We start from the raw sequence: 26,773 nt of genomic DNA on the forward strand, positions 1-26,773 counted from the left end.
CTGAGCAAGGGCAGTGTTTTAAAATACCCAACCCCATGGAATCTCTATCTCCCTGCATTTCTCCAGGCTTGATGGGGCCCTGAGCAACCTGGTCTAGTGGGTGAATCCCTACCCATGGCAGGGGGTTGGAGCTGGATATTTGGGGTCCTTTCCAACCCAAACCATTCTGGGATTCTGATGTCAGTGGACACCAGGCTGCCAGGAGCACGATCATGGCGTGGCACAGCCATGGTTATGGCGGTGCTGCCTGGCCCAGGGCAGCAGAGACTGTCCCCAGTCGTCCCCAGAAGCATCTGCAGCCCCACGGCTCCCTGGACCCCACAACAGCCACTAGTCTTTGCCAGAGCATCCACAAACAAACCATTTTTGGAATTCTTTCAGCTGCCTGCACTGACACATGAAAGGCAGCAGGTCCCCAGGAGCAACTCCAGGGCAGAGGGTGCAGCCCAACTCCACCCTACTGCCTGAAAACAGTGTGTGACCCTCACCCTGAGCATGGAGCCAGCTTGGCAGAGCAGGACCGGTTCCCCACAAGTCCCCGGGCCTCACTGTCAGTGCTCAGACAGATGCAGCTGCAGCAGCTGCTCCTCATCCCCTTATACTCCAAATGCCCCATTTTTAAACCTCTCCAACGCAGCCGTCACGCCGAGGGCCAGGAACTCTCCATGTGCTGCCCACACAACTCCCCTCCCAAGCAGCTCGGGCAGAGGGGTCTGGTGAGCAGCTGCAGCCCGAACGGCCTCAGCGCTGCCCCAGCTGTTCCTGCTGCCAGACGGCTCGGCAGATTGCAGCGGGAGATCCCCGACGGCAGCCGGCAAGAGCATCCATCTATTTTCTGCCTTGCTGCTGTGCCAAATCTCCCTCCTATCCCTTGCAGGATTTTCCTCCAGCTTCTTCGTGTTTCCTGACAGAGCACGTAACCACTTCCAACAAGCCCAGTCAGGAGCCAGTGGGATGCCTCCCGGGAGCAAAGCAGGCTGGAGCTGCCTCCAGCCCTGCCAGTTCACTGCTCCCAGCATCCCGAGGCTTCCTCACCTCTGGGCATTGCAGAGGTAACGGGATCTGCTGAGCATGCGGAGGGGATGGGCAGAGCAGCATCTCCTAGAGGGGCTGCTTGGCTCAGCCTGGCAGGGGAGCCCGGAGCACAAAGAGGCTTGAGCACACAGACACTTCCCTCCTGCCTTCTCCCACCCACGGAATGCCTCCCTGTGCTCTGCTCCAGAACCAGAGCAGCTTGGCCATCATTCAGGGCAAGTGTACATGGAAATCACACAGGGAAGCAGCCACTTACCCTGTGCCACCTTCCAGATGAAGGTCATTGAAGTAGAAGATCACCAGGGTGACTTCAGCTCAGGCTTCCCAGTGAGCTTTCACTCCTACGCTGCCAACAGGCTTCTGGAAGTCCTTCTGTGCAGAGCACTTTCCCTGCCATTGTGCCCAGGATGGAAGCTGTGCCACATGGCCCTGCTCCTGCTGCAACACCTCCTCAGCTGCCAGGGCTGGCAACCAGGTGGTAATCCATGCCCAGCCACCAATGAGCAAGCAGCTGGCTTGTCTTCTGAAGTCCTCTGAAAGTCCCAGCAAGGTCTGCAGAGCAGTCCTGCAATGGCAGAGAGACCTTGGGAACTGTGCGGGCCGGAGCAGAACCATGAGCTGTGACCATGGTGACCTTATCATGTCCAGCTCTGATGCTGACACAAGCCTGCTCACCACCTCGCCATGTTCATGTCTCTGCTCACCACCTCCCAGTAACACCAGTAATACATCTACCTTCAGCAATCTTCCAAAGAGTTGCTTTGCAGGAATGACTGAACCAACAGGCACTGCCTGTTCAACCTCACCAGTGCAGCAACCACCCTTCACACAGAGCTAACCAGGGAACAGCTCACCCAAACCAAACTATCACACCAAGAACCACAAACATTACAATCAGCGTGACTCTGGCTGCTGGCACAGTGATAGGAAGAGCCTTGGAGACTCACTTTTATTTCCACAGTCACACTAGGATGTGTGGGTGTGTATGGGTGTGTGTATTGGCAGCAGGTTTCTAAGCCCAGCCAAACACAGGTATCCATCCCTCAGGTCTAAACAGCTGTCACCATGGACCCCCCCAGGCACCACTGAGAGGGGACACACTGTCAGAGCAGGAAGGGAACAGCTGCTGAGGGGCTACAAAACCTCTTTGGTCCCATCAGCTTAAGGGGCAGTTTAAGAGCATGGACAAACAGAGCAGCAAGAGCAGCAAAATGAGGTCCTGCAGCAGGAGGGAGGGAGGGAGCAGAAGGCCAAGGGACACTCGCACCACCACCCCCACCATCACAGGGCCCTGTGAGGCTGTGGAGTCCAGGTGTGGGCAGTGCTGGGCTGCACCATCACTGACCAGGCAGCTGTGGAGAGACAAGAACCTCCCAGACTCACCTACAGCATAAAAGCCTCCTGACAGCACCCAGAGGGGACTTACGAGTTCTCCAGTACTTCTGCTCCAGTGTCAGAACAGACAGGCTCTTCTAATCAAGGTAAGGCACTACATCATGGCAGGGCTCATTGCTATGGATTAAGAGATATAAATAAAGCCCAAGTCTCACCAGGGCAAGTGCAGGCAGTGACTAATATCTCTCAAAGCCAGTGCTGCCCAGGGTCTGTGTGGCTCAGAGAAACACGAGGTTTTACTTCAGGTCAAGGCATGTGGGGAGTCTGCAGAGCACCAAGAACAGGCCCAGAGTCCATGTAAACGAAGCACCCCAACACGGCTGTGTTCAGTCTTTGGTAAGTGCTAATGTCAGTAACAGCTGCACTGGCCCAAAATGTGCTGCAGGGCAGGGCAATGAGTGCCCCTTTCTTAGGGCCAGGCAGGCTGGAGACCCCACAGAGGCAGGACAGACACTCATGCCTCTAGTGAGTAAATGACGGAGATTGTCCTTGCTGGAGATGAACACTCAGCAGGGGCTGAGACACGTTGTGTGAGTCCATCAGCTCAGAGCAGGTTGACCCCGTGCTTCAGCAGCTTCTGCTTGGCCTTGCTGGGCAGGCTGAAGGCGCTGTCGTGCGGGTTGGGCACGCCCGAGTTGCGCAGCGGAGCTCCCAGCTGCTGGAAGTAGGTTTCCTGGACGGGGTTCCGGCAGGCATACACGGCCGTGGAGGCATTCCTGGCAGGGCAGCAGAGAGGGCACAGATCAGACTCACAGCTTTGGGCACTGGGGTGTTCACAGCACTGCACTCCCAGCCATTGAGAGGGACTTTCAGGTGTCTCAGCAAGGGAATATATAGGGAAACAGGCACCAAATGCCTGCAGCACATTCCCAGAAGGCCACAGGGAACCAGATCTTCCTTCTCAAAGATTTTGGCATCCTAAAAGGGAAAGTGAGATATCACAGAATCATTCAGGTTGGAAAAGACCTTCCAGCCCATCAAGTCCAACCTGTGACCAATCCCCACCTTGTCACCCAGCCCAGAGCACTGAGTGCCACATCCAATCATTCCTTACGACACCTCCAGCAACAGGAACTCCACCACCTCCCTGGGCAGCCTCTTCCAATGCCTGACCACCCAGCAGCACCAACATCCACATGCCACCATCTCTGGAGGTGTTGAAGGAACAACTGGATGTGGCACTCAGTGCCCTAGTCTGGTTGACAGAGTGGGGGTTAGTCACAGGTTGGACTCGATTGTCTTGGAGGTCTTCTCCAACCTCAGTGATTGTGGGATTCTGTGTGTGGCCATGCTCCGAGGACTCCTTTTGCTGGCAGCCCAGCCCAGGACACCATGAGCCAGGATGGAACACTCCTCATGCCCAGCACTCCTCTCCCACAGGAGCCCATCTCACTGCTGCTGGCCACAACCAAATCTCAGCACAGCACCTCACAGTAGGAACCACATATTGATGAAGTTCAGACAACAGTCAGGTACTGTCACCACAAAAGCTGTGATTATTAACAGTAATTAAGATTAAGAACCCCCATGGAGTATTCTCCTGCAGGTAGGCTGGCAGGGAGCAAAGCCAAGGACCCTGGATTCCTCCTCAACGGAGGAAAGCAGCAACTGCTATGTTTGCTGACACCCTTCTGTGACAACTCTCCATAAAAGAAAGCAGTTTTAGTCATCTTGTTACTCAGGCTGATTCACACACAGAGTTGCTTTTTTTGGGGTAACACGGAATACACCAGCTCAGCCAGTCAGTTTAGGATTGCATTTAAACAGCCAGTCAAACTCATGCTAAACAGGGAGTTCTCCAGCACTGAGGAGTGTGACTCACATTCCCTTGGCAAGCTGTGCCAGAGCAGTGAAACCGTGTAATTCCCAGAAGCATCTTTATTTCATCATGTTTTAGACAAACAAGCAGGACCAGGCAGGCAGAATCTGTGCACTCACAACACAGCCCCCCCCAGCTCAGCTGAGGAACGAGGGTTTGCTTCACCTGGGACCTGCAAGGTCTCTGGGTGTGGGGAAGGGCTCTGGATAACAGGAAGGGCTCTGGGGATGGGCTCTGGCTGTTGGGAAGGGCTCTGGATGTCATGGAGAGCTGTGGGTGTCAGGAAGGGCTCTGGCTGTGATAAGACCATCCTTCCTGGCGCATCACAATTGAGTTTGCCACGCTCATCACAGTGTGTTTCCAACCCAACAAGCTGTGCAAGAAAACAAAATCTAGGTTGCCAAATCTGGGCGCCTTTGGCTCCCTGCCGAGACACAAATTTATTAGTAACAGCTATATTTAACACTGCATCTTAGAACCTTATGGTGCCAGGAACTGGCAATGTTTGAGCATTATATCTTAATCCAACCCACGGCAGCTGTGCCATGAGTCCACTGTCCTGGTGCCACTGTAGCCTCTCAACATCCAGATCACAGGCAGAACACAAAGGAACCCACAATTAAAAGCAAACTTAGGGAATGAGATGTGACTGACGCTTGCCAGGAGGCACCGGTGCAGTTACAACATGTGCTGAAACTCGGAAAGCCTCACAGAGGGGTTCCCCTTCTATGACCACCCAGCCTGGTGAGAGGAGGGACTGGGAGCCCACCTTACCTGATGATCACTTCTGAGGCTGAGGGAAGCTGGCTGAAGTCAGAGTGGATCAGTGTGGCTGCCCTCAGGAAGTGCCGGTCCAGAGGCCCAGGTGTGGGGGGCAGGTTGGCTGCACAACAGAAGCAAGGAGGGTATTAAAAGCCCAGTCTGTAGTGTGTCCCCATGTACTGAACAGAAAAAGGTTCTGGATCTTCCCACAGATCCTGGATAGCAGCAGAACAGGCTGGTGACACCTTAAATTCCAGTGTGACGTCAAAGAAACCAGTCAGCGACAGCCACCATGCTCAGACAGGCACATCCTGGGGGTACCTTTCCCTGCAGGTAACATACACTGAGGGGTCACAGGGTGGCCTGAGGTCTGGGTACCTACAAACACTGGGTCTTCTCTGTCCCTAAAGCACTTCCAAGCTGGAGAGAGCCAGGACACTGTCTAGGAGGCTGCCACAAACAGGGAACAGCAGAACAAACTGGAGCAACACATGCACAGGGCTTTCTGCAGGTCAGTGGTCCACCCACCACCCAGGGCAACAGACCCCCAACTCCTGCCTGGTCCCAGCTCCTGCTTCTCACAACCAGAAATAACTGACAGACCCTTGGGTGTGACTGACAGACCCTTGGAAGTACAGTGGGACACCAGGCTGTGATGAATGGCTGGGGCCAATGGCTGGGTTTGAAGGGCATGTTGAGTCCTGTGCTCACACTCAGCCCTCACCAGAAGCCCACAGGACACCACTCCGAGCAAAGCACCAGTGGCAGCTGCTCCAGCTCCCACAGCCTCTGGCTCCCACCCAAACAAAGCCATCAACAAGCCTTCAGCAGATTATAAACTCCCAACGGACAAAGCTCCCTCAACAGGGCCTTTCATCCAGGCTGGGTGGTAGGAGTTACAGTGAGAAATGCCTCTGAGTTATCTGAGGCATGAGAAAAAGTTCCCATAAACCCTGTTCTCATTATTTCCTCCTGCTGTTCCAGAAGGTGAATGCTCACTCGTGAGGATGTTCTGGACACGGTCATAGTGTGTGAAGCTGTAGGTGGTCCTGGCAGAGGCAGAGGAGTCCTTGGGCAGAGTCTCCCTCAGGTGAACCTCGAGGCCGTTGAGGGAAGCCAAGCTGCTGTGGTACTGCAGACAAGGGGAAAGACAAGGGTCAGAGCCCCACCCGTGCCTCACCTGGGCTTTCAAGGAGGTGTTGGACGGAACTCAGGTAACAGAGGGACTGCTGTGCTGCCCAGGCTCCCACCTGGAATGGCTGGGAAACTTGGGCACAGAGGAAAGCAGACAAGTCCTACTGCTCCCAAGTCAGTGATGGAGTTCAGAACACCCTGGTCTAGGGGAAGGGATCCCTGCCCATGCCAGGGTGGTGGAACTGGTTGATCTTTACCAAACCAATCATTCCTTGATTCCATGACTCAGAAAAGGGACCTCCAACCTGAAAATAAGCCACCTGATGCTATTAACTCCAGAAAAATGTGAGGCTCTATTAATTTACCATCGACCATTACTCTCCAGGGTTCATTTTCACATGACTTTCAGCCACAGCAAGGAATATTCCTTTGCTTCCCAGCCCTTGTTACACTAGGCAGTACTCCTGAGTGGACTGGCAGTAGCCCAGCTGAATGGCTGTGCTGATGCTCCCTGGGCACAGACGGGGGCCCTCCATCACTCCTGGGAAGATTAACTTCATAATCCTCATCCTGCCCATGGGCTTTCCTCTGCTGTGGAGAGGATCAAGCCTCTGTTCAGCAGGACAGCAGTGCCTGGCCTACCCTTGACCCCCTGTCAAAGAACAGATTTTCCTTTCTGTGTAGTGAAATGGAGGGATTAGGCCTAAAGAGCAGCAGAAAGGGAGCCCCAGAGCCTTCTGCTCCACAGGGAAAGCCTGTGATGAACCAGCCCTCCCAGAGGTTCTCAGCTACACAAGTAGCATATTTTATCCTTCTTTGGTGTCATTTTGGGGCCTCAAAGCATTCAAAAAACATTAATTATAACTCAGCTTTGACATCCCTGAGAGCTGAGGGTCATTTTTAATCTACAGATAAACAAAGGAACAGACAAGCTAAGGTTGTGCCTCAAATGGACCAGCAGCAGAGCCCAGCTGCACCTCCTCAGACATGCTCTTCCTCCTGGGGTAATGGGGCAGGCAGTACAGCTCTCCTAAGGAATAACAAACACCTGCACCCACACAAGGGTGCAGCAGAAGAGCCCAGTCACAGCCAAAAGCCAGGCTGTGTGACAGTGCAGTTTTCATGAGATCCAAAGCAAGGGTGTGTGAGATGGAAGTAGGATGTTTGGGAAAACAGCAAACTGGATGGAATGGGGCTTTGTTAACCTTGAGGCAACACATAAAGGAAAAGGGGCTTTGCAATCCCTGTGCAATAGAACAACCTTCAGATCTCCAGAGTGACAATTCCCATGTGCAGGTTTCCTGCTTCACCTCTGTGGAGCAGACATGGCAGAGCAGATCTGTGCAGCTGCCTGTTCCAAATGAGCACAAAGGGGACCAAGTGCCATGTCTGGTGCAAAAGGCCCCACTGCACCTCCTGCCCTCAGCTGATTCTGCAGCGATCCCTCCCCAGGCACATCATCTGCCTCATGCTGTGTGGAGGAGTCACTCCCCAGCTCACAGGGGAGCCTCTGTGTCCCACGGCTTGCAGGGAAAGGAGCAGCCTTCAGGTTCTGCCTTAGTCTGAGCTTCCCCCCACCTTCCAGTCTGGCTGAGTAAGGAAATTAGGTTGTTCCTATGGCAACTGCCATATCAAATAGGGCTCTGCAGCTTTGACTCAGCTCCTGGGAGGGAGGCAGAGGCCAGGCAGCAGCTCTGCAGGCTGATGCTTCCCAGGAAAGGTAGGGGGCCAGCCCATCCAGCTCCTGCAGCATCATCAGCTCCACTCATAGGGAAACCTTGGCACACAAATCCCTCAGCAGAGTCACTTGGGATAACTTTGGTACAGCCCCTGTGCAGTGCCCAAATGGCATCCTTCTCTCCAGCTGTGGGGGAGCAGACTGGGGCTGCCACAGCCAAAGAAAACACCCCTGGACCTGCTGCCAGACATGTCTCTGCTGCTCCCAGAGGAAGAAGCTGTTCTGTGCACAGTGGGGGCTGAACAAAACAAATCTTACTTCCCAAAAAGCACTAAACTGGGGGGATTTGTAGTGAATCTCAAATCCAGTGCAGGCCTTTGGCAGTCTGATGATCACACCCACACGCTCTGCTCCGGTGCAGGCACTGACAGACAACAGCAGCAGCAGGAGCTGTGTGAGACAAGGCTCTCACCTCCCTGCTCGCTGCCTCACACCCTCCCACAGCCAGGGCTGTGGTGACGAGGCCTGAGCCAAATGGCTTTGCCTTACACAGCACAGAGCAGGTGAGGAAGGGATAGGAAGCACGATCCAATGTTCCCTCTTCAGCCGTAAACCCAATCCCCCTCACCAGGGAGTGCAGTGCAGGTGGGGGGGAGCTTTCCCACTCACCACATCCTCCATGGCACTGCGGTTCCCTCGGAGACGATCCTCAGCCAGCAGGGACAGCACCAGCCCCTTGATGCAGTGAACATAGAGGCTCATCCGGGCTGGCTCCCCCTCTCCGCCCAACTCCACGGCAGCCTGGGCTCCCAGCCCGGCCCACCCGTGTGCCCAGCTGCCCTCCCTGCTCCTGGCACACAGCATATTCTCTACTGGGTCACCGGGCAGACCCTCCTGAATGCCCATAGCTGGCAGCTGACTCCTGCTGTGGAGCTGTGCCTGTCCAGCAGTGCCTGCACCATCCAAACCCCACATGTGGTCACCAGCAGTGCTGTTGCTTCCTCCAGAGACATGGCTGTGGCTCACAGTCTCTTCCTCGCTGTGTTCACTGGATTTCCTCCTGCTCAGCTCCTGGGCAGGAGAGGAGACAGGAGAGGAGAGGGAACTTTGGTTCTCAACATCAGAGTGCTCGATATCAGAGTCCACAAGGGATTTCCCCATGTCCTGACTGTCCTGTTTCCGGACATAAGGGTTGGGAAAGGAAAAGCCTTCCACGTATGGACCCAGAGTTTGAGCACATTCAGAAGCTAGGAGTGTGGAAGGGCTTGGGAGATGCTCTGTGTCACTCTCTGATGGGATGTACATTTTCCTGCTGAGCTCTGAGCTGTCACTGCCTGGTCCACTCAGGTTTGCAGCTGGAGAACTTGTGCTGGCTGCCATTCCAGGGAAATCCGTCAGGGGACTCGCAGGGCTGCCCAACTGCAGAGCATCTCCCAGGGCAGCTGTGCCTGAAGCCTCCTCAGGGCACTCCTGCACAGAGACACCATCCAGGGCTTGGTTTTCATGAACTCCTGTTGACTCTGGAACTGCCTGGGAGCACAGAGCACTCTCCTCTCCTCCAGGGCCTGCTGGGGATATGGATGTCCTAGTGGGAGACGACAAATGGAACAAACTACTGAGCAGGATCCATGTGGAGTTACACCATACCTAATAACCTCACTGCCCTCTGGTACTGATCAATGGCAGATCTATTCCCTGCTGCAAAGGGTGTCTGCCTGGGAAAAGGATGGACTGAGGTCTAACACAGTTGAAACACCCAGGAATGTTACACAGCAGGTTCCTGGGAATGCACCTCCCTCATCCACAAAGCACAAAGGCTCTGAGCAGCGCTGTGAGCTGAGGGACAACAGGTCACAGATGGTCTCAGGAAGCAGTTCTGCTTCAGGCTGCTCACAGCGGGGATATGGACACAGGAATTCTGTCCAGCCTGAGAGGCCTCAGGCAGCTCCAGCAGGCAGTGACAGCATCTGGGTTAGTTCCAGGGAAAACAGTGACAACAGCAACAAGGACACAGAGCCATATGGGAGCTCCTGCTGCAAATCCTCTGTCTGTGCCAGGCTGGTTTCCTACCTGGCCATCCACTCCACTGGGAACTCCCGGAGCACTGAGACTTCATCCCCTGTGAGGAACACCGGGATGATACGAACACCCTGCAGCAATGGAGACTCTAGAAGAGCAATGAAGGTTTGAGGATTAAATGAACATGTCTCAGCACAAAGGACAGAAGCCAAACTCCATCCATCCACAGGCTTCTGCAGGAGGAGCAGGTCTGCCATCATCCTGCATCCCAGCTGAGCTGGGCAGCATTTGCCCATCCTCCTCATACAGTTAAATTTCCCCTCAGTGTTTCCTCCTAACCATCCTGTCAGATTGTCTCTAAACCAATGCTGAGAGATGATGACTGCAAGTTTGGACTGAAAGCATCAGCCATCTGTTGTCAGGGCTCTACCAGGGCCAAGTAGGCACACGAGGCACTGGAATGAAGGCAGGCATGTTGGGAAGCTGCAGAACTGACAATTAAACCCAAAAGAGCAAACCCTCTGCTTAGCCAAGGGAAGGAGCTGGTTCTGATTACACAACACCCACTGGCACTGCTGATTAGTGCCAGCAACACCCTCTGGATATACTCCTGCATCCAGCAAGAGCTTGGACATGAATTCCAGAGGACCAGCTCATGCTCCCATGCAGAGGAGGCAGCCCAGGGGGTGCCCACGTGCTGCTGCTGGCAGACACTTGGCAGCCAGGACTGCAGCTGGATGCTCACCAGCTTCCCGTGGCTCCTCATCTCTGGACTCCCCCTGAAAGAAAAGCCAAGAATCAGCTCTGTGCCACCAGGACACCCCTGCCATCCTTCCCAGCCTCCCCAAGGCCGCAGCAGAGCCCATACCACCCCTCCAGCAAATGCTGCGACTGGTTTACAGTGTTGGACAGGGGTTTGTTCCTTAGGGAGCCCTCAAAGTCAAGAGGACCTTCCCAAGAATCAAAACACACTTGAAAGCTAGAACAGAGCCATAATTTGCCATTGCTGCCTGCTCAGGGCACAGAAACTCAGTTTATTTAACCAGAAGAGCAGAGGCCATCCAAATATCTGCATCGTGGCGACTTTCCTGTCCCATAAATAACTTGGGACAAGTTTTAATGCAAATGAAAACTGCTCTGTGTGTCAGTCTCAGACATTCATCCAGTAGGTTCCCCACTAAATACTTAAACATGGGTAAAAAGCCAATCAAAACATCCTACAGAGGAGGACTCATGAATTCAGGAACTTAAAGACTGAAACAAAGCAAATTCCTAGTGTAGAGTCTAGAAACCTGATTCAATCGTAACTAATGAAACCTCTGAGCATCAGCATCAATGTCTGTTCTTCCTACTAATGGCACATGTCAGATCTGTGTGACAAGAGCTCCCATACCACATCCTTGCAGGTATCTGCATGCAGGGAATGTGTTCAGCAACATACCTGGCCTGGAGAGTCGCTGCCTTGGAGGAGAACTTTGGCAGTGAGGGAAGGTGGCAGCTGGGTGCTCACAATCCTAAAAGGAAAAAACAAAGACACAGAACCATGGAATGGTTTGGGTTGGAGAGGACTTTAAAGATCATTTAGTTCCACTCCCCTGACATGGGTAGGAACACTTTCCACTATCCCAGGTTGCTCCAAGCTTTGTCCAACCTGGCCTTGAACGCTTCCAGGGATGGGGCAGCCATAGCTCCTCTAGGAAACCTGTGCCAGGGCCTGCCCACCCTCACAGTGAAGAATTTCTTCCTAATATTTAATCTAAACCTACTCTGTCAGTTTGAAGTTTGTCCTGTGAGCAAAGTGTCCTTCCCTGAAGCTCCCACAGAGTTCCAGGGCTCCAGGACAGACAGAACCAGCAGCAACACTCATGCTAGGCACACTGGACTTGTGCTCTGAGTGAAGCTCATGGTGCTGCAGGGACCCAAAATTAAATTTCGCTACTCTAAAGAAGGCGAAATTTAACTCCAATTCAAAGCCCTTTGCAGCACTTTCAGATTTCACAGAACTCTGACGACATTTGGTGACAAAACATCTCTACCAGACAGAGCAGTGATACAATGACACACCCCTCAGTGTGGCAGAGGCAGGACAAGGCTCCCAACAACCTTCTCAAGTCAAATGTCCCTCCCTGCACACTCTGCCACCTTTATGGTGCTGCAGTGACTCAGGTCCAGCGTTCTGCCCATACCCTGATCACTCCCTGTCGGCCCTGAAAGATGTTCCCACTGTGGCACATTTCCAGTGCTGCTAAAAGGTGTTACTGGAACAGTTTATGCCAAAGAAAAATGGCACTTGAACGCTGCTGCCAATGAATTCTTGGAATTCCCCACCTCCTGCCTTGCAAGGCCACCTTGGAGGCTTTCCCTGAAGTCATTCAGTCATCTTTGGTTGCAAGAAGGTGGCATTTTGCCTGGGACATCCCAGCTCTGTGCACTCCTGTCAGCAGACAGTGGTCCTGCCTGGCAGGGCAGGCAAAACCACGGACACACAGACACGCCTGTGCTGCTCTGCAACACTGCCAAGAGAAACTGCTGCATTTCAGGGGCAGGTCAGGCCTTCAGGGAACACCTGGCTACTCACAAGCCTCTATAGAGGATGCAGCCTGCCAAGACATGGGGACAGCGCTGGCACGTCTGCAAGATGAGAGCTGCCTTCAGCAAAAGCAGGGGATCCACCTGGACAAGGAGAACCACAGGCAGTGAGGCCACAAAATCCTGGGAAATGGTCAGAGCAGCAAATAAACACAAACCCCCATGATTAGGGCAGCTCTAGCCAGGCAGTGCAGAGGACAGGCTCTTACCTTGGTTTTGTCCAGGTGCCAGAGAGAATTGAAAATCCTGTGGAGGTCACTGGTGTTTTTTTGGATGTGTTCAATGTACCTGTCCCACTGCCTGCCCAGCTCCTCCTGGGAAAATGCCTGTGGACAACAAAACCCCACACACTGTCACTGCACAGGTGTTCATGCCTTGGGATGGGAGATGCAATCCATGTGGGACAGAGCCTACCAGGGACAAATCTTGTCAGGATAAGGGGCAAGATGACACAGAGAGGAAACTGCTTTAGTTTGAACACCAGGAAATGTTTAGCAGACACCCAGACTGCCCTGGAGCAAGGGCAGGATGGGTCTGCCCACTTTTACAAGTCCCAGCTCTTGGATTAAGTGAGAAAGACAACACAAGGGAACATTCCAGCAGGTGTGGGTCTGAGCAGAGCTTGGCCAGCACAGAGTGTTTGGGGTCTGCCGGGGGGCCCTATTACCGAGTAGGCGCCGCGCACGGGGCCGTTGTAGAAGGTGAAGAGGCTGATGAGCTGCTCCAGGAAGCGCCGACAGCTCACATCAGGGAGCTCCACTGCACAGCCCAGAACCTGCAGCAGAAGAGCCAGGAATAGGGAGAGTCACAGCCAAACCCAGGCACAGCAGGTGAGAACAGCTCTTATCGCCTTCTAACGAGGACAGGCAGCTCTGACAGGCAAACACCCCCCGGGATTCACGAGTCACACAAAAAGGAAATTCAAAAATAAGCACACAAGAACCCTGGCACAGACAGGATAAATAAATGCTATCAGAAATGCAACGCTACAGACACACTCACTTCCCACATTAGATGACCCAGCTTGGTTCTTTAAGAGCTAACAACATATTCCTGAAATTAAGTACTTTAAAACATTCAAATTAAGTTGTTATTTGCAGCAATGAAGATGCTTCATTCAGTTTTTAAGTTGCTGAGAGAAGCAGAAGCATCAGGCCTCGGGCCTCAGAGCAAGCCCTGTGATCCTGAAGAGCAGTGCCAGTTAAATGAGGCTAACTGGTCCCAGCCCAGTTCCCAAGGAATGGTTTGGGGGCATTTTTGTCATGAGACTGCCACATGCTGCTCTTTGTATACTAAATGTCTGTGGACACTGACAAAGCTCTGCAGCAGGAAGTGCTGAGGGTTAGAAAGAAGTAAAGAGCAATCAGACCAGCCTGGGATTCTGTTTCCAGTCATTGCCAGTAGCCCACAAACACACACAGTGATGTGGAGCTCAACATTTCACAGCCATTGCACAGGAACATCTAAAGAAATCACGTGGGGAACAGACACACAAATGAGGTATGTGAAGCCGAGCGACTTTCAGGACACAGTAACTCAAAGTCAAGTTACCTTGCAATGAAATCTCTGCACTGCAGTTCCCTCGCAGCTCTCCAGCCCCCACCCTGAAAAATTAACCCTCTTTGACAGAATCCTGCAGTCTCTGGCTGTTCCCACTCTGTGACTGCTCCAGACCTCCTGAACTCACCCACAGATAGTCTCCATCCACCACCACAGCAAACTTGAGCTTCCTGAGGCGGACGAGGCTGGGAGGGGCTCCGGAGATCTCAGTCATGCAGCGAACCACCCCTGCCATCTGCCCACACAGCAGTTCCTGCTGCTCTGGGAGGGTCTGCCCAGGGAGACAAGGAGCACAGGCTTTCATTTCCCTTTAAAAGAACTTGGCAAAAAATCACTACTATAATCAGGTATAAATAAAAATTAATTATCAGTTCAACTCAGTTATACAGAAAGGGTTGGAAAGCATTGGAATGGGCTGCCCAAGGCAGTGGTGGCATCACCATCCCTGGAAGTGTTCAGAAAACATTGGAAGTGGCACATGGGGACATGGTTAGGCATGAACATGGTGCTGGGTTGATAGCTGGAGTTATCCTTTCCAGCCTTAATGACTCTGTGATTCTATGAATCAAACACAGTAGCACAGGCACATTTTTAGGAGAAAAATAACTGGATTGCCTCTTCCAAGCAGCACAAGGGCCTGGAGCTTATGGAGGTGAATTTTCATCCCTTGAGTGTGTTTATGTCACCAGGACAGACCTGGACTGTGCTGGATCATCCCACAGTGGTGGAGCAGAGAGTAACCCCATGGCTGTGTCCTGAGCCTGGTGAAGCCTGGCTCCACTCCACCTGGAGTTCATTGCTTGGGATTTCTTAAATGCTTGTGAATATTAAATAGGGATTTATCTGAATCTCCACTTGGGAGCCCAACCATACCTGATCAACAACTATCAGCCCTGACCCACAACACCCCTTTACAAACAGTGAAATGAGAGCAGATATTACCTGAGAAGGGTAAAAGTAACAAATCCCAGCACTTGTAGGATCTCCTTCCTCCTTCACCTTTGAGCCATCGTAAAGGAAAAAGTAATTCCACCTAAAAAAGCAAAACAGTAGCAGGAATGATTGCGTGTTTGAAACACTGTTGCACTCCTCCCCGTCCTTTCCATCATTTCAGGAAGAGCGATACAAGATTATTACCAGTGGAGAGAGACATTGTTCTTGCACAATCACATCGAGTTTACACCCAAAAGCAGCACCAGAAAGGTCCCTTATGACTGTATGACCATTTTTGTCTGTTTAAAATAGGTTCTATCCCTCCACAGCTCAGACAGCCAGGATATGGACTTGTGAGAAATTCTACCCTGAGCCCAGCGAGTAATTGTCATTGAGCATTATCCACGTGCATTCCCAACAGGAATTCTACTGATGATTCAGGTGCTGCGTGCACCTGAGAGCTCTTAGGAGCGTGGGACGGAGAGTTTGCTCAGAAGATAAAGTTATTCCACTCATAATTTCCTAGATTCACACACTGAGAACACTTTTTGCCCTCTCCTGGTAGTCAGCAGTTCGTCACATCTCGGGACAAGCTTCGTGCAGAAGTTTTCCAGCAGGAGCAGCCCAGGACTGGAGCAAAGGCAAAAGGCGTCTCAGAGGTGGTCCCGCTGCTGCCGGGCCAGGGGCAGGGGCTGGATCCACTCCCGGCCCTTCCCCACGGCCTTGGAGCAACTCCGGGAGAGGGACGGAGCTGCTGAGCCCCGGCCGGGCTCCGACTCCGCGTTACCCCCACGGGGGCCGTGATCCAGCCACGAGCCAGCGCAGGGCCGAGTGCCCTCCCGCGAGACGCGGAGAACGCGCGGCACGGACGGGAGGGGAAGGGGCTCGCTCACCATGGCGCGGGGCCGGGCTCGGCGGGGCGGGCCATGACGGCGGGGACGCGGCGGGGATGCCGTGGTGTTGCCCCGGTCCCTCCGGTCGCTCCCGCCGCCGGTTCCGGGCGCGCCCCCGCCGGTCCCGTGACCGCCGCACGTGACCGCGCATGGCGGCGGGATGCGGGTGGCGCGCGTCGCGCGGACGGCGGCGCCGGGGACGGGACAAGGCGGAGGAGGATGAAGGCGGCACCGGCACCGCAGCGGTGCTGCGAGGGCTGCGGGAGGCGCGGTGAGTGGCCGGCCCCGATATCGCTCTGTGTGTCCTCTCGGGCCCCGCTGACTCCTCGTTCTCCCCGCAGGGACGATCTGCTGAGCTCCGGGTTCTGGGCGGCGAGCGCCGGTGAGCGCGGGGCCGGGAGGGAGGGCGGTGGGAACGGGCAGGGCGGGAGCAGCGCGGACTCGGAGCGGGCCCGGCCCCGCCGCGCTGACCCCGCAGTGCCCTCAGGAGCCGTGCGGGCCCCGCTGAGCGGCCCCGCCGCACCACCCTCCCGGTGCGTGTGCCTCGGGCTCGGCCGCTTCGCCGCCTGCCCCATCGCACGCTGCCAGCTCGCCTTCCTGCTGCTGCTGCTGGAGGAGCTGCGGGTGAGCACCGGGCTGGACAGATCCGGGGGCAGCTCGGGGGGCAGCTCCGGGCCGCGCCCGCCCACGCCGCCGCTCTGCCCCGCAGGTGCCGCCCGCCCAATGCGCCCTGTTCGACCCGGCCTTCTCTGCGCGGGAGACGGCGGCACTGGAAGCGCTGGGGCTGCGGCTGCTCCCGGAGAACGAGGTGAGCGCGACCCCCGTGGCCAGACCCCACGGGACCCCAGGGCACCCCGCGGCTCGGCCGTGACGGAGCCGCCCGTTCCTGGGCAGGAGGGGAAACACGGCGTGGGGGGCTCGGCCACGCTGTTCTACATGGTGCACTGCGGGAAGGCCTTGTACAACAACCTGCTGTGGAGCAACTGGAGCCCAGCGGCCCTCTCCAAAGTGGTCATCATTGGGAACAGCTTCCGAGGCATCGAGGAGAGGTTTGTGAGCCCCCATTTACCTCTCCTCTCTCCCTCTATTCCTTATGTTCCTTGTGACAGCACTGTCCCTTCTTTGCTCATTTTCATTGCCATCAGGTTTGCAGTCATAATCCACCTCTCCCCTTCTCTGTCCCCTGCACCTCTACAGAAAACCTCCCTCAATCCACAGGAAAGTCACGTCTAACATGGGCATGTTCTGTTATTCCAGATTACTGTCCAGAATATTGGAGAGAGATTATTCTTATATAGCAAAGGTATGAGGCAAGTTCTCTGTGACAAAGCACCTTTAATGAGAAAGGAAATTAACTGCAGTTGGAAAGAAGAGGGTGGTTATTTTCAGAACCTTTTTCCTGGACACTGCAATACAAAAACTAATTGCTTTAGGATTGTTCAATGCCTGCAAAACACCCTGCATGCAGGGACTGAGGGTAATGTAACACCATCCTCATCCTCACTTACTCAGCTTTGCAGAAAGACTTCTGTGTCATCTGCAACTTTTTCCGCAAATGCTCTTTAGGTCTTGAAAGGGACAGAGGAAGTAGCACTCCCCAGTCACCCTCGCTACCTGGACACCTTCAACGACACCTCTGTCCACTGGTTTCCCTTGGACAAACTGCAGCAACTCTCCCCTGACGTCTGGAACTTTGTGGAGGAGCCAACGTATCAAGACTGCGAGGACCTGGAGATCATCAGGAATCAGGACAGAGCTGCTGCCCAGTCCTGACTGCTCCCTGTGCTGGGGGGGCTTGGATGCACATTCTCTTCCTATGGAAGCTTCTGTGCAGCTGAGATGAAGCCCAAGAGTGACAGTGGCATTAGGCTCTGCCAAAAGTGGCAGCACCTGAACAGGGAGGTGATGGGACATTTTTGTATCTTATTTAACAAAAAGTAAAGCTGAGCTTTGACTTGCACTCACTAAAACCTGTGTTTACAACTATCTGTACTGCAGTCAGGGCTCTTTCTCTCCCCTTTCATGAGCAATTCAAGGCCTTTGCACATACTACACATATTTTAAAGTGTCAGGAAAAGGGGAATTGTCTTAAAGGAATTCACAGATAGAGGTGTTGGTTATCTGGTTCCCAGGGCAGGCTTTTAAAAGCTCCCAGTACTGCTGAGTTCAGCTCTGGATCTGTCTGTGAACAACCAGGTCAGCTCTCTCCAGGCACAAAAGCCTTGGGGCTCACTCCCTTCCTTCTGTACTCTGAACCACTGTGGTCCCCCAGCAGCTGCTATGAGTTTGCTGGGAAAAATCCCTCTGCAGCAGCTCTGCACTGACACAGGCACCAGGCTGAGGGAGAGAGGTGGGACAGGTCCTGGCTGTGTTTGGCAGAGAGGAGCCCACTGTGGAGGGACATGGGCAGAGCAGCTCACTGCCAGTGAAGTGCACAGGCAGCAGAAGGTGTGGCATCTGTCCCTGGAGACCCATAGGACTCAGCTAGACCAGCCCTTGCTCATCTCAGGGAATCACCTCCCATGCTCCATTCCAATCTGCCAATAAACCTCTGTCAGAGGTGACAACTGCACAAGTGTTGAACTGCTTGTTCCTCCCTGAGCCTGGGTTTCCAGGTCAGGAAACCTGGCCATCCCTCCTCTCACCACTGCCTGAACAGCTCTTCCAGAACAGGAACCCATTCTGGCATATGACTTCGGTTCACTATTTACCCACTAAAGTCACACCGAAGCAGTTCCCAAGGAGGTCCCTGTCCCCAGCAGGGCCTCACTTGGCCATGTCAATGAGGCTCTGGAGGGAGGTGGGCACCCAGGTCTTCTCACCCTGCACAAACACCACACCCCTGTCAATGTAGATGACGATCCGGCCGAACGTGTACAGCTGCTTCCCCTCGTGCCGCTTCCCGATCACAGGCATGAACACGATGTTGTGCTCCTCGGCCTTGGTCTGGATGAGGTCCTTAAAGTTCATGGGCACGGAGCTGGCGGCCATGCCGATGCCACGCTGGGCCATGTTCTCAGCCTCCCGCCGCTCCTGCATGGCTTCGTACTGGAAGTCCTTGCGCCGCTCCGTGTGTGTCAGGTAGGCGATGTTCTCCCGGGCCCCCGGCTGCATGTAACCCCCTGTGGGACACAACACATGAGAACACTGTCCCAGTCCATGCCCAGGGCAAGGGCTGTGGGAAACTCCGTCTAGGATACACAGGCATCAACACATCTGCTGCCATCCCAGAGGAACAGAGCCACCCCCAGGAGCCACCTACCCACACTGGAGGACACAGCCCGGTTCATGATGTCCAGAGCTTCATTAAACTTGTCTTTGATGGAGGGATGTGCTAACACCTGGTCTGAGAACATGGACTTCCAGCCCAGGTACCACTTGGTGATCTCTTCGTAGTTGGGGCTGTTACTGAGCCAAGAGCAGAGGACCTGCAAAACACAGGGATACATCAAAGGCAGCACAGCTTTGTGCAGGAGAGGCCTCACTGTCACAGAATCCCAGAATCATTCAGGTTGGAAAAAACCTCCAAGACCATTTAGTCCAACCTGTGCTCGATCCCCACCTTGTCTCCCAGCCCAGTGCACTGAGTGCCATGTCCAGCTGGACACCTCCAGGGATGGGGACTCCTCCACCATCCTGAGCAGCCCCTTCCAATGCCTGACACCCTTTCCGTGAGGAAATTCGTGCTGATGTCCGACCTGAGCCTCCCCAGCTCAGCTTGGGGCTACTTAGTTTACTACTGAGCAGTCAGTAAAAGGAAGGACTGTGGCAATCTGAGAACAGTCTGTTCTGATGGCTACAGAGCTGTGAAATCAGCCCATTTCAGCACTGGGGCAGGAATTCCTTATCAGGAGTCCTTCAAACAGACCCCAGTAACCTCTTTCCTCAGCCCTCACAGCATCTCACCTGCAGCCACTTTGGGAAGAAGTGTTTCTCCAGCAGCCCAACAAGGCTGGAGACAGAAATCATGCCTTCCCAGTCGATCACCCAGTAAAATGCATCCATGTGCTGCTGGTGAGGGTTGATGATGAGCTCATTCAAACACATTCCTGGGAAAGAGGGAGGAGAGTTAGAAAAGAACCTGATTCAAGTTTATCAGTGCCCTGACCTCTTTCGCTACCAACACAAATGACTTGAGGAGTATCTGTTTATTGTCCTAAGGGACACTGGGGATCTTTAAATTCTTTGGCTGATCCTACCACCAAAACTGCATTTCCACTTCCAGCAACTACAATTTGCTACCAGAACTGAGAAACTTAAAACCTTTGACTGATTTTTAGCCCTTGGGCCAGTTTACATTACAAAACTCATCATGAAAGCATAAGCATAGACCAAGGAATTCAGGAGTAACAGATACATCTTACAGTCTGGTCCTATCTGATAGCTGTCAGATATTCCTGCTAGCTGGAGAACGAAGGAATTGGATAATTTATACAAAATAAGGCAGAAAACACAGAGGATAATCAGAATAATTCCTTGCATTTTTCAAAGCTGTCTGCCTCTGCAGAGGACTGACAGCAGAAAAGAAGAGGGAAACTTGGTCTAACCTTGCTAAGAACATTCTCTGAAGTAACACTGGCACCCTCGTTAACAAGTATCTTTCCTGGGTGTCAGGGGGAAAGTGCAACCAGCAGATTCCCAAAACTCAGCACTCTCTGGTAGTCTCACCTAGTTTAGGCACAATGTTTTTGACCATAAAAGCCTCCCATGAGCCAGGAGTGAATACATCCTTCCAGGGCTGAAGGATGAGCTTGGCAGAGGAGTCACTGGGATGCCACTTCTGCAGGGCATTGGCCAGCTTGTTCCTGATGGGAGAGTACAGTGGCTCCAGCCGTGCCTGCATCAGGGGCAGCCAGGGGTGGATCCAGGAGTGGATCGGGACTGTGTCAGTCAGCGGATTCCAGCTTTCAACCTTGAGGTGGAACAGAAAAGATTAAGGAAGTCCATCCATTAGCAGCAAGTCCTGTTCAGAAGCACAAGGAGCCATGATGCAACCCCCAGCTCCTCCATCCACTGGCAGAGGCAGCCAACTGGTGTTTTGGAAGTTCCAATTGAAATTCAAACACTGGTTCAGAACATGGCTTTGCTGTACTCAGCCCTTTCCTCTCACCTCTTTCTGTAGCTTGGGAAAGATGAGCTGATCCAGAATGTTATCCAGTATCCACACAGGAACAACGTTTACCCAGCTATCCAAGAAATCCACCATGGAGCCACAGTTCCTGGGCTGCCACCGTGCCACAATGTTTCTGACATAGGGCATCCAGATCTCCCACATCAGTCTGGGGAAAAAACCACCAACTAAATCAAAGTGAAGCTCAAAGCTATAACCTGGGTCTAAATAAACCAAACATCAACTCTTAGTTAAAGCTGCTTCTCTTCTGTAGCTGCCAGCTGGGTTTTAACAGGAACAACAAGGGAATCATTGCGAAAGCTCCCTTGTCTGCTGTCTTCCATCCCTGAGGAAGCAGCATGTGAAGATGCTGCACTAAGTGCAACTCATTCACTCTTTACCTGTGAAAAGCATCTGTTGACAGGTCCTGTCCACTGTGGGATAACAGCTGGTCATTTTCCAGAAGGCTCTTCCACTTGGCTATGATCTCTGTGCCATAGGAACAGTCCTGGGAATGATAAGACACAAGTGGTCTTTATAATTTTCCATTCATTTCAGCTGGGACCTGCACAGCAGATGGTGTGCTGGACAACAGCCACCCTTCTCATCCCTCACAGGGCCAGCAGTCTTGAGTACAGAACCCCAGAATCATTCAGGCTGGAAAATACCTCCAAGATCATCAAATCCAACCTGTGACCACTCACCACCTTGTCAACCAGATCAGAGCACTGAGTGCCACGTCCAGTCGTTCCTTGAGCGGCTTTTAGTAAAGTGCCAAAAGAGGAAAGTTCCACTTTATGGATTTAACAAACCTCCAGGGAGGGAAGAGGACAGGCTAAACTTTTCCAGGTGTACTCAGAGAATCCAAACCCTTACCTGTTTCAGCCTAAATGGCATCGAGATAGTGCATCTCTGTTACCTGACAGACAGCCCTCTCCTGCTTTTGCTAAAAATCAACAACTAGACACTTGTTTTTCACCTACTTTTTCTTCCCAACACTCATAAAAGGGTTTGATTTTAACCTAAATTGTTACCAGCAAATGTCTGAACGGGTGTAGAGAGTGGGGTTTGGTTTTGTTTCTTTTCTTTCTCTCCAGACTGATCAAGAACTTAGAATCCCAGAATCTCAGACTGGTTTGGGTTGTAAAGGACCTTGAAGCTTATCTCCTTCCATTCCCCTACCATGGGCAGGTACACCTCCCACTAGACCAGGACACTTAAGGTAAAGTAGCAAAGGCTCCCCAAGCCATCAAGTGAGAACTGCAGATAACCCAACACACACCTTGAGGGGATCCCAGTTCTTGAAATAATCCTTCATGAGAGGATAAACTATGGCCACTGCCAGGTCCACCCTGTCTGACATCCTGTACTCCTCGTAGTACTTGTCCTGAAGTGTCTCAAAAATCTTGGCACACTCATCCAAGGTCAGGGGGTTTTCACAGCCTGGCTGCATCCGCCTCTCACACTCCTCCACCATGTCCAGCACCTTGCTGAGGTTGCTGATGGCCTTCTCCTCGTGTGAGAGCACCTCAGACATCTTCTGGATCTCGTGGCTCAGGTTGACGACCATGTCCCTCTCGTACTGCAGCTGCCGGTCGTTCTGGATGATCTCCTGCTCCGTGATGTCGATGAGCAGCTGCAGATTGTGCTCCAGCTCGGGCAGGGCAAACCCCTGGGGCTTGGAGTCCTTGCCCAAGGGCTGCTGGGGACTGTCATCAGGGATGTTGTGCTTGTGGCTGATCTGGCTGTAGCTGTAATAAACCTTCTGCTCCCGGCCTGTCATGTCTATAACCTGCCAACAGACAATGAGAAATGGGTATTAAATAAAGTTGTATCTCAGAATCAAACATCACTGTGGTTGGAAAGGACCCCCAAGATCACCGAGATCAACCTTTGACCCATGACCACCTTGTCAACTAGACCAGAGCACTGAGCCACTCATTTCTTGAACACGTTTAAGGAAGGAGACAATCCCTGAGTCCAAACAAAAATGTGGAGATTTTCAAGTACCTCAATTACTCTAGGAGTCTGCTAATACACACTGTATCTTGAGGAGGGGATTGCCTCCACAACAGCCTTCTCCAGATGTGAGGAGTTAGAATGAATAAAGGACAATTTGGAATCAGAGCTGGAAGAGACTCCTCATCTCGTCTCAGTTTCACTGAGTAGCTCTATGTGTAGTGATCATGGCATTAGTATTCTATTAGTTACTGCACTTGGGTATGTTTTCACCTTTTTTAAAGACCCCACAATTTTAGACAAAAAGTTTACTAAGTGCACACCAGACAAATCCCTTACTGTCTCTCTGAGGTAGAAGAGAGTTCAAACCACATGTTTACTTGCATAATCCCAAAAAGGACAACTGTGCTTTCAGACGTGGGTGAGTGTTGATTTATGACCAATGTGAAACAATTAAAACAACTTGCAATTCAAAGAAAACCCCAAACCCACCCTCACTTAATCTGATTTGCATGGTTAAACCAAATCCCACGTCCAGGTGACACAGGAGGTTATTACATGGTTCAGTGATGAGTCCAAGGCCTTGATTTTCATGAAGATGCAGAGGCAGTTCCTGGAACTGGCTTTACCAAGGTTACTGGTGGCTAAAATGCACTTGTGACACCAGAGTGGAGAAACTGCTCCTCAGAGGTGTCACCTCTCAGGTTATCAACCTTACCTTGACCTGGGACAGCTCCTTCTGAGGGGCTGCAAGCTGTTTGTTGATCCTGCCCTTGGCTTTCAGCTCTTCCACTGTTTTATAGCTGTACTTGGGCTTCTTCTTGCCTCCGTTTGGGTCCTTCCGCCACTGACTGAGCTCCTTCTGAAATTCCTGAACAAAGCAACAGAAAGTTGTAGCAGCTGCTCTTTGCCACACCCAAATCTGCCTCTTTTTACAGGTAAGTAACCATCAGATCAATGAGGAATTCTGTACAGAAAATAACTGGGAAGGGGTGAAGTTCAGTGCCAAAGCACCTCCCATGCTGTGGGTCAGTCACCCACCCTGTGGACTGTGCTTACAGGGTGTTTGTGGTTTTGTTTTTTAATTTAAATAAACAGCAGATTATTTATCTTGGGGGACTCTTTAAAGGTGGGATTCTGAGCCAAAAACAACACAGAACTGACAAGAAAAGTCTGTCTAAATTAAATCAGTGTGCTCTATCTTTGGCTTCTTACCTAAAATGAGCCCAAACAGTTTTCTCTGATACAGAAACCAATGAGAACTGAGTTTTGTACACACAGCACAGCAGGGAAACAGATACACAAGAATCACACAAATACCTCCTCAGCTTCCTCTTCTGAGTCCACCACAGGGAAGTCCTGCAGGGACTGGGGGGTCCTCTCGGAGCCATAGGCCCCCACAGCACCTTTGCCTTTCCTCTGCTTGGCCTCGATGGGATTGATGATACCTGGGAGGATGGAGAGGCTTCAGGGGGAGCAGTTGGGGTGCTGAGAGAGCAGGACAGCCAGGCTTTTCCTGCAAGTTATCCAAACAGCACCAACAGCCTTGCTGGCACTCTGCCCCCAGCACTGGGGCACTTCCACCCCTTCACTAATTCTCTACAAAATCCCTTAATCCCAGCACATGCCAAAAGGCCAGAGCACAGTATTACTCCTATCCACATTTCACTGCCTTTTTATTCTGCCACATAAAATAACATTTCCTTTTATGTGAAGAGTTTTATATCCTTTGGAATTTATATCCAAATTTTCTTTTACTTTTTCTCTCCTGCAAAATACCAAGAGGAGTAACAAACCACAGGCCAATTTTAACACACCTGACTCTTGGCACAGGACGTGGATCCCTTGCAAGAGAGGCAGTAAAATAACAGTGAAGTTTAAGCTACCTTGGCCTGGCATTTCTTTCAGGAACCCAATCTCTTCTCTGCATGACCAGTTAACAATAAATATGACAGTACCTTGAGCATTCTTCCCAAGACCTCTTCCAGGAACGTATCCCATCTTCTGGAGAAGCTTCTGCCCAATTCCCTTAGTGTGTCTCTCCCAGCTGCCAAAATCCACGAAAGATTTGGTGCCTCCTGCAAAGCCTTTCTGGCTGGGCTTGAAATTTCCCCCCTGTTGGGACAGACACAGAAAGCCCCCAGCCTTGAAGCACTGCAATAGCCAAGCTGTGTGGAATTCTCCTCAGAAGATCCTTCCCAGCAGTGATTCCCTTGTCCCCACAGCTCACTGGGAACCTCCCTTGTGCATCCAGGAAAGCTGCCTGACACATAAGGAGCTTCCTGAAATTCCTCAGGGGAAGGGGAACATCCTGACAAGCTCACAGTGACAAACTGACAGTTCTCAGGCTCCAGCTGAAGCTGATTCCTGATTCTTTCTGGTTTTAACTGAAAATGAGTTTGATTTTCAATCTATGACATTCCTAGGTTTGTCTGTTCTGGGAGATTTAAAAAAATAGCTCTGAAAGGCAGCCAACCATGGGAATTCTTTTCTTTAAACCAACATTGACCAAAGGGAATATTCAGGAAAATGAAAGGAGCGATTCCCAAGGACACACAGTGATACCCATTAGATCAATGTACAGTTGTACCAATGATTTATTATGATGATTTTTATTTTATCAGTGATACCAAAGTCAGACAAAACACCTCCTTTAATGGCATATTTTGGTCTCTGGTTTAATTATTTCCCCCTTTTTTAGTGCTCTGTTGTCATTCCACTGCTGTGGCTGCAGCCTGAGTGTCACAAACACCTCAGTAACACAGAACAGCACATTTCCTGGAGAGCTCACCGTTTTCAACTTCTTAGGAACAAACTCTTTTGGGATCTCCTCCTGCTTCCCAGGCTTCTCGTCCTCCTCCGAGTCCTCGTCCGACAGTTCCTCGGCCGCTGCCTTCCTGAGCCCAGCACTGACAAAGCTCACGGGGGCCGAGTAATCCCTGGAGCTGGGAACACACCATCAGGGAATGCTGCGCCTCACACCCCAAAGACAGAGCCCTTTAATGCCAGGAAATCCAGGAGCGGCACCCCGGCTTGCAGGGACAGGGACAATCCCGCGGGTGAGGGGCCCTGGGGCAGCCTGGGCCGCGCAGGGGAATGGCCACGGCAAGGGAACCACCGGGGAATGGGGGAATGAACACTCACGAAACAGGGGGAGCTCCAGGAAAAGGTAGAAGCTCCACAGCATGGGGGAACCTCCACGGAATGAGGGGAACCTCCAGGAAACAGGAAAAGCTCCAGGAAATGGGGGCCTCTTCAGGGAAAAGGGGAACCTCCAAGGAGCGGGAGAAACCCAAAAGGAACAGGAGGGGTCCCCGAGAAGAAGAACCCTGCAGGGCGCGGGGGGAGTCCCGGAGCGGAGCGGCCCGGCCCGGCCCGGCCCAACCCAGCCCGGCCCGGCCCGGCCCACCCGTACCGCTTCCCGCCGAAGCTCGGCCGCTCCTCATCCGAGTCGCGCTCGGCCCATACGCCGTAGGTCGCCTCCTCCTTGGTCTGGCGGTGCCGCTGCCGGTGCGGGTTGAACTCGTTCTGCAGGTCCCAGTCCGACACCTCGAAACTCTCCATCTCCACGCCATCGGCGCCATCAGTGCCGTACAGGTGCGACATCGACATCGCGGCAGCGCCGAGGCCGCCGGCCCGGACACTCTCAGGGACCCTCAGGCACCCCGACCCGGACACCCCCGGCCCCTCAGGCACCCCGGCCCAGACCTCCCTGGCCCTTCAGGCACCCTCAGGGATCCCGGCCCGCCTCTGGCCGCGCCACTAAACCGGATGAGCCCTGATCACTGTTCGTTCACTTCCGGTTGCGCTCAGGCCCCGCCCACAAACCATAGAGTCGCAGGGGCGGAGCGGCCGCGCTGGGGCTGTGCCGGCAGCGCCGCTCTGTG

The 26,773-nt window shown here is 52.9% G+C and overlaps 3 protein-coding genes across 6 annotated transcripts; 1 reads left to right on the forward strand and 2 right to left on the reverse strand.

The window, feature by feature from the left end:
- Nucleotides 1–1,485: 1,485 nt before the first annotated feature.
- HPS4 (HPS4 biogenesis of lysosomal organelles complex 3 subunit 2) lies at nt 1,486–15,945 on the reverse strand. Of its 4 annotated transcripts, none has more exons than XM_071571825.1 (13): nt 15,818–15,945; nt 14,934–15,024; nt 14,119–14,262; nt 13,099–13,206; nt 12,641–12,757; nt 12,421–12,515; nt 11,284–11,356; nt 10,588–10,621; nt 9,894–9,990; nt 8,493–9,408; nt 6,011–6,143; nt 5,024–5,132; nt 1,486–3,146 (listed from the first exon to the last, which is right to left on the reverse strand). In XM_071571825.1, exons 1-13 carry the CDS (start codon nt 15,850–15,852, stop codon nt 2,975–2,977), a joined length of 2,124 nt encoding a protein of 707 aa, XP_071427926.1. In that variant the 5' UTR covers nt 15,853–15,945; the 3' UTR covers nt 1,486–2,974. The 4 variants fall into 4 exon arrangements, with proteins under 4 accessions (XP_071427926.1, XP_071427929.1, XP_071427927.1 ...); XM_071571828.1 differs by having other exon boundaries at nt 3,102–3,146; nt 5,019–5,132; XM_071571826.1 differs by lacking the exon at nt 1,486–3,146 and adding an exon at nt 3,171–3,348.
- Nucleotides 15,946–15,955: 10 nt separating this feature from the next.
- Nucleotides 15,956–17,777, forward strand: SRRD (SRR1 domain containing). The gene is made up of 7 exons (XM_071571829.1): nt 15,956–16,088; nt 16,159–16,199; nt 16,305–16,441; nt 16,527–16,625; nt 16,712–16,866; nt 17,075–17,120; nt 17,384–17,777. Exons 1-7 carry the CDS (start codon nt 15,967–15,969, stop codon nt 17,588–17,590), a joined length of 807 nt encoding a protein of 268 aa, XP_071427930.1. The 5' UTR covers nt 15,956–15,966; the 3' UTR covers nt 17,591–17,777.
- On the reverse strand, nt 17,133–26,672 carry TFIP11 (tuftelin interacting protein 11). Its single transcript, XM_071571824.1, has 12 exons — nt 26,302–26,672; nt 25,678–25,831; nt 24,845–25,001; nt 24,207–24,334; nt 23,605–23,757; nt 22,210–22,719; nt 21,329–21,435; nt 20,928–21,096; nt 20,486–20,729; nt 19,724–19,866; nt 19,080–19,245; nt 17,133–18,939 (listed from the first exon to the last, which is right to left on the reverse strand). The coding sequence occupies exons 1-12, from the start codon at nt 26,496–26,498 to the stop codon at nt 18,584–18,586; spliced, it is 2,484 nt and encodes an 827-aa protein (XP_071427925.1). The 5' UTR covers nt 26,499–26,672; the 3' UTR covers nt 17,133–18,583.
- Between the last annotated feature and the right edge of the window lie 101 nt (nt 26,673–26,773).

The sequence above is a fragment of the Pithys albifrons genome, chromosome 17, assembly GCF_047495875.1.
Source record: "Pithys albifrons albifrons isolate INPA30051 chromosome 17, PitAlb_v1, whole genome shotgun sequence".
Taxonomy (NCBI): domain Eukaryota; kingdom Metazoa; phylum Chordata; class Aves; order Passeriformes; family Thamnophilidae; genus Pithys; species Pithys albifrons.

Excerpts from the sequence above, each read along its gene's own strand:
- HPS4 (XM_071571825.1), bottom strand. The coding sequence starts at position 15,852 with ATGGCCCGCCCCGCCGAGCCCGGCCCCGCGCCATG. Across the intron at positions 12,516-12,640 it reads GGCACCTGGACAAAACCAAG|GTGGATCCCCTGCTTTTGCT; the intron begins GTAAGAGCCTGT and ends CTCCTTGTCCAG. Across the intron at positions 3,147-5,023 it reads GCCTCAGAAGTGATCATCAG|GAATGCCTCCACGGCCGTGT; the intron begins GTAAGGTGGGCT and ends CTGCCCTGCCAG.
- SRRD (XM_071571829.1), top strand. The coding sequence starts at position 15,967 with ATGGCGGCGGGATGCGGGTGGCGCGCGTCGCGCGGACGGCGGCGCCGG. Across the intron at positions 16,442-16,526 it reads TGCTGCTGGAGGAGCTGCGG|GTGCCGCCCGCCCAATGCGC; the intron begins GTGAGCACCGGG and ends TCTGCCCCGCAG. Across the intron at positions 17,121-17,383 it reads ATTATTCTTATATAGCAAAG|GTCTTGAAAGGGACAGAGGA; the intron begins GTATGAGGCAAG and ends AATGCTCTTTAG.
- TFIP11 (XM_071571824.1), bottom strand. The coding sequence starts at position 26,498 with ATGTCGATGTCGCACCTGTACGGCACTGATGGCGCCGATGGCGTGGAG. Across the intron at positions 25,832-26,301 it reads CCGAGCTTCGGCGGGAAGCG|CTCCAGGGATTACTCGGCCC; the intron begins GTACGGGTGGGC and ends GTGTGTTCCCAG. Across the intron at positions 18,940-19,079 it reads GGCTGTGTCCTCCAGTGTGG|GGGGTTACATGCAGCCGGGG; the intron begins GTAGGTGGCTCC and ends TGTGTCCCACAG.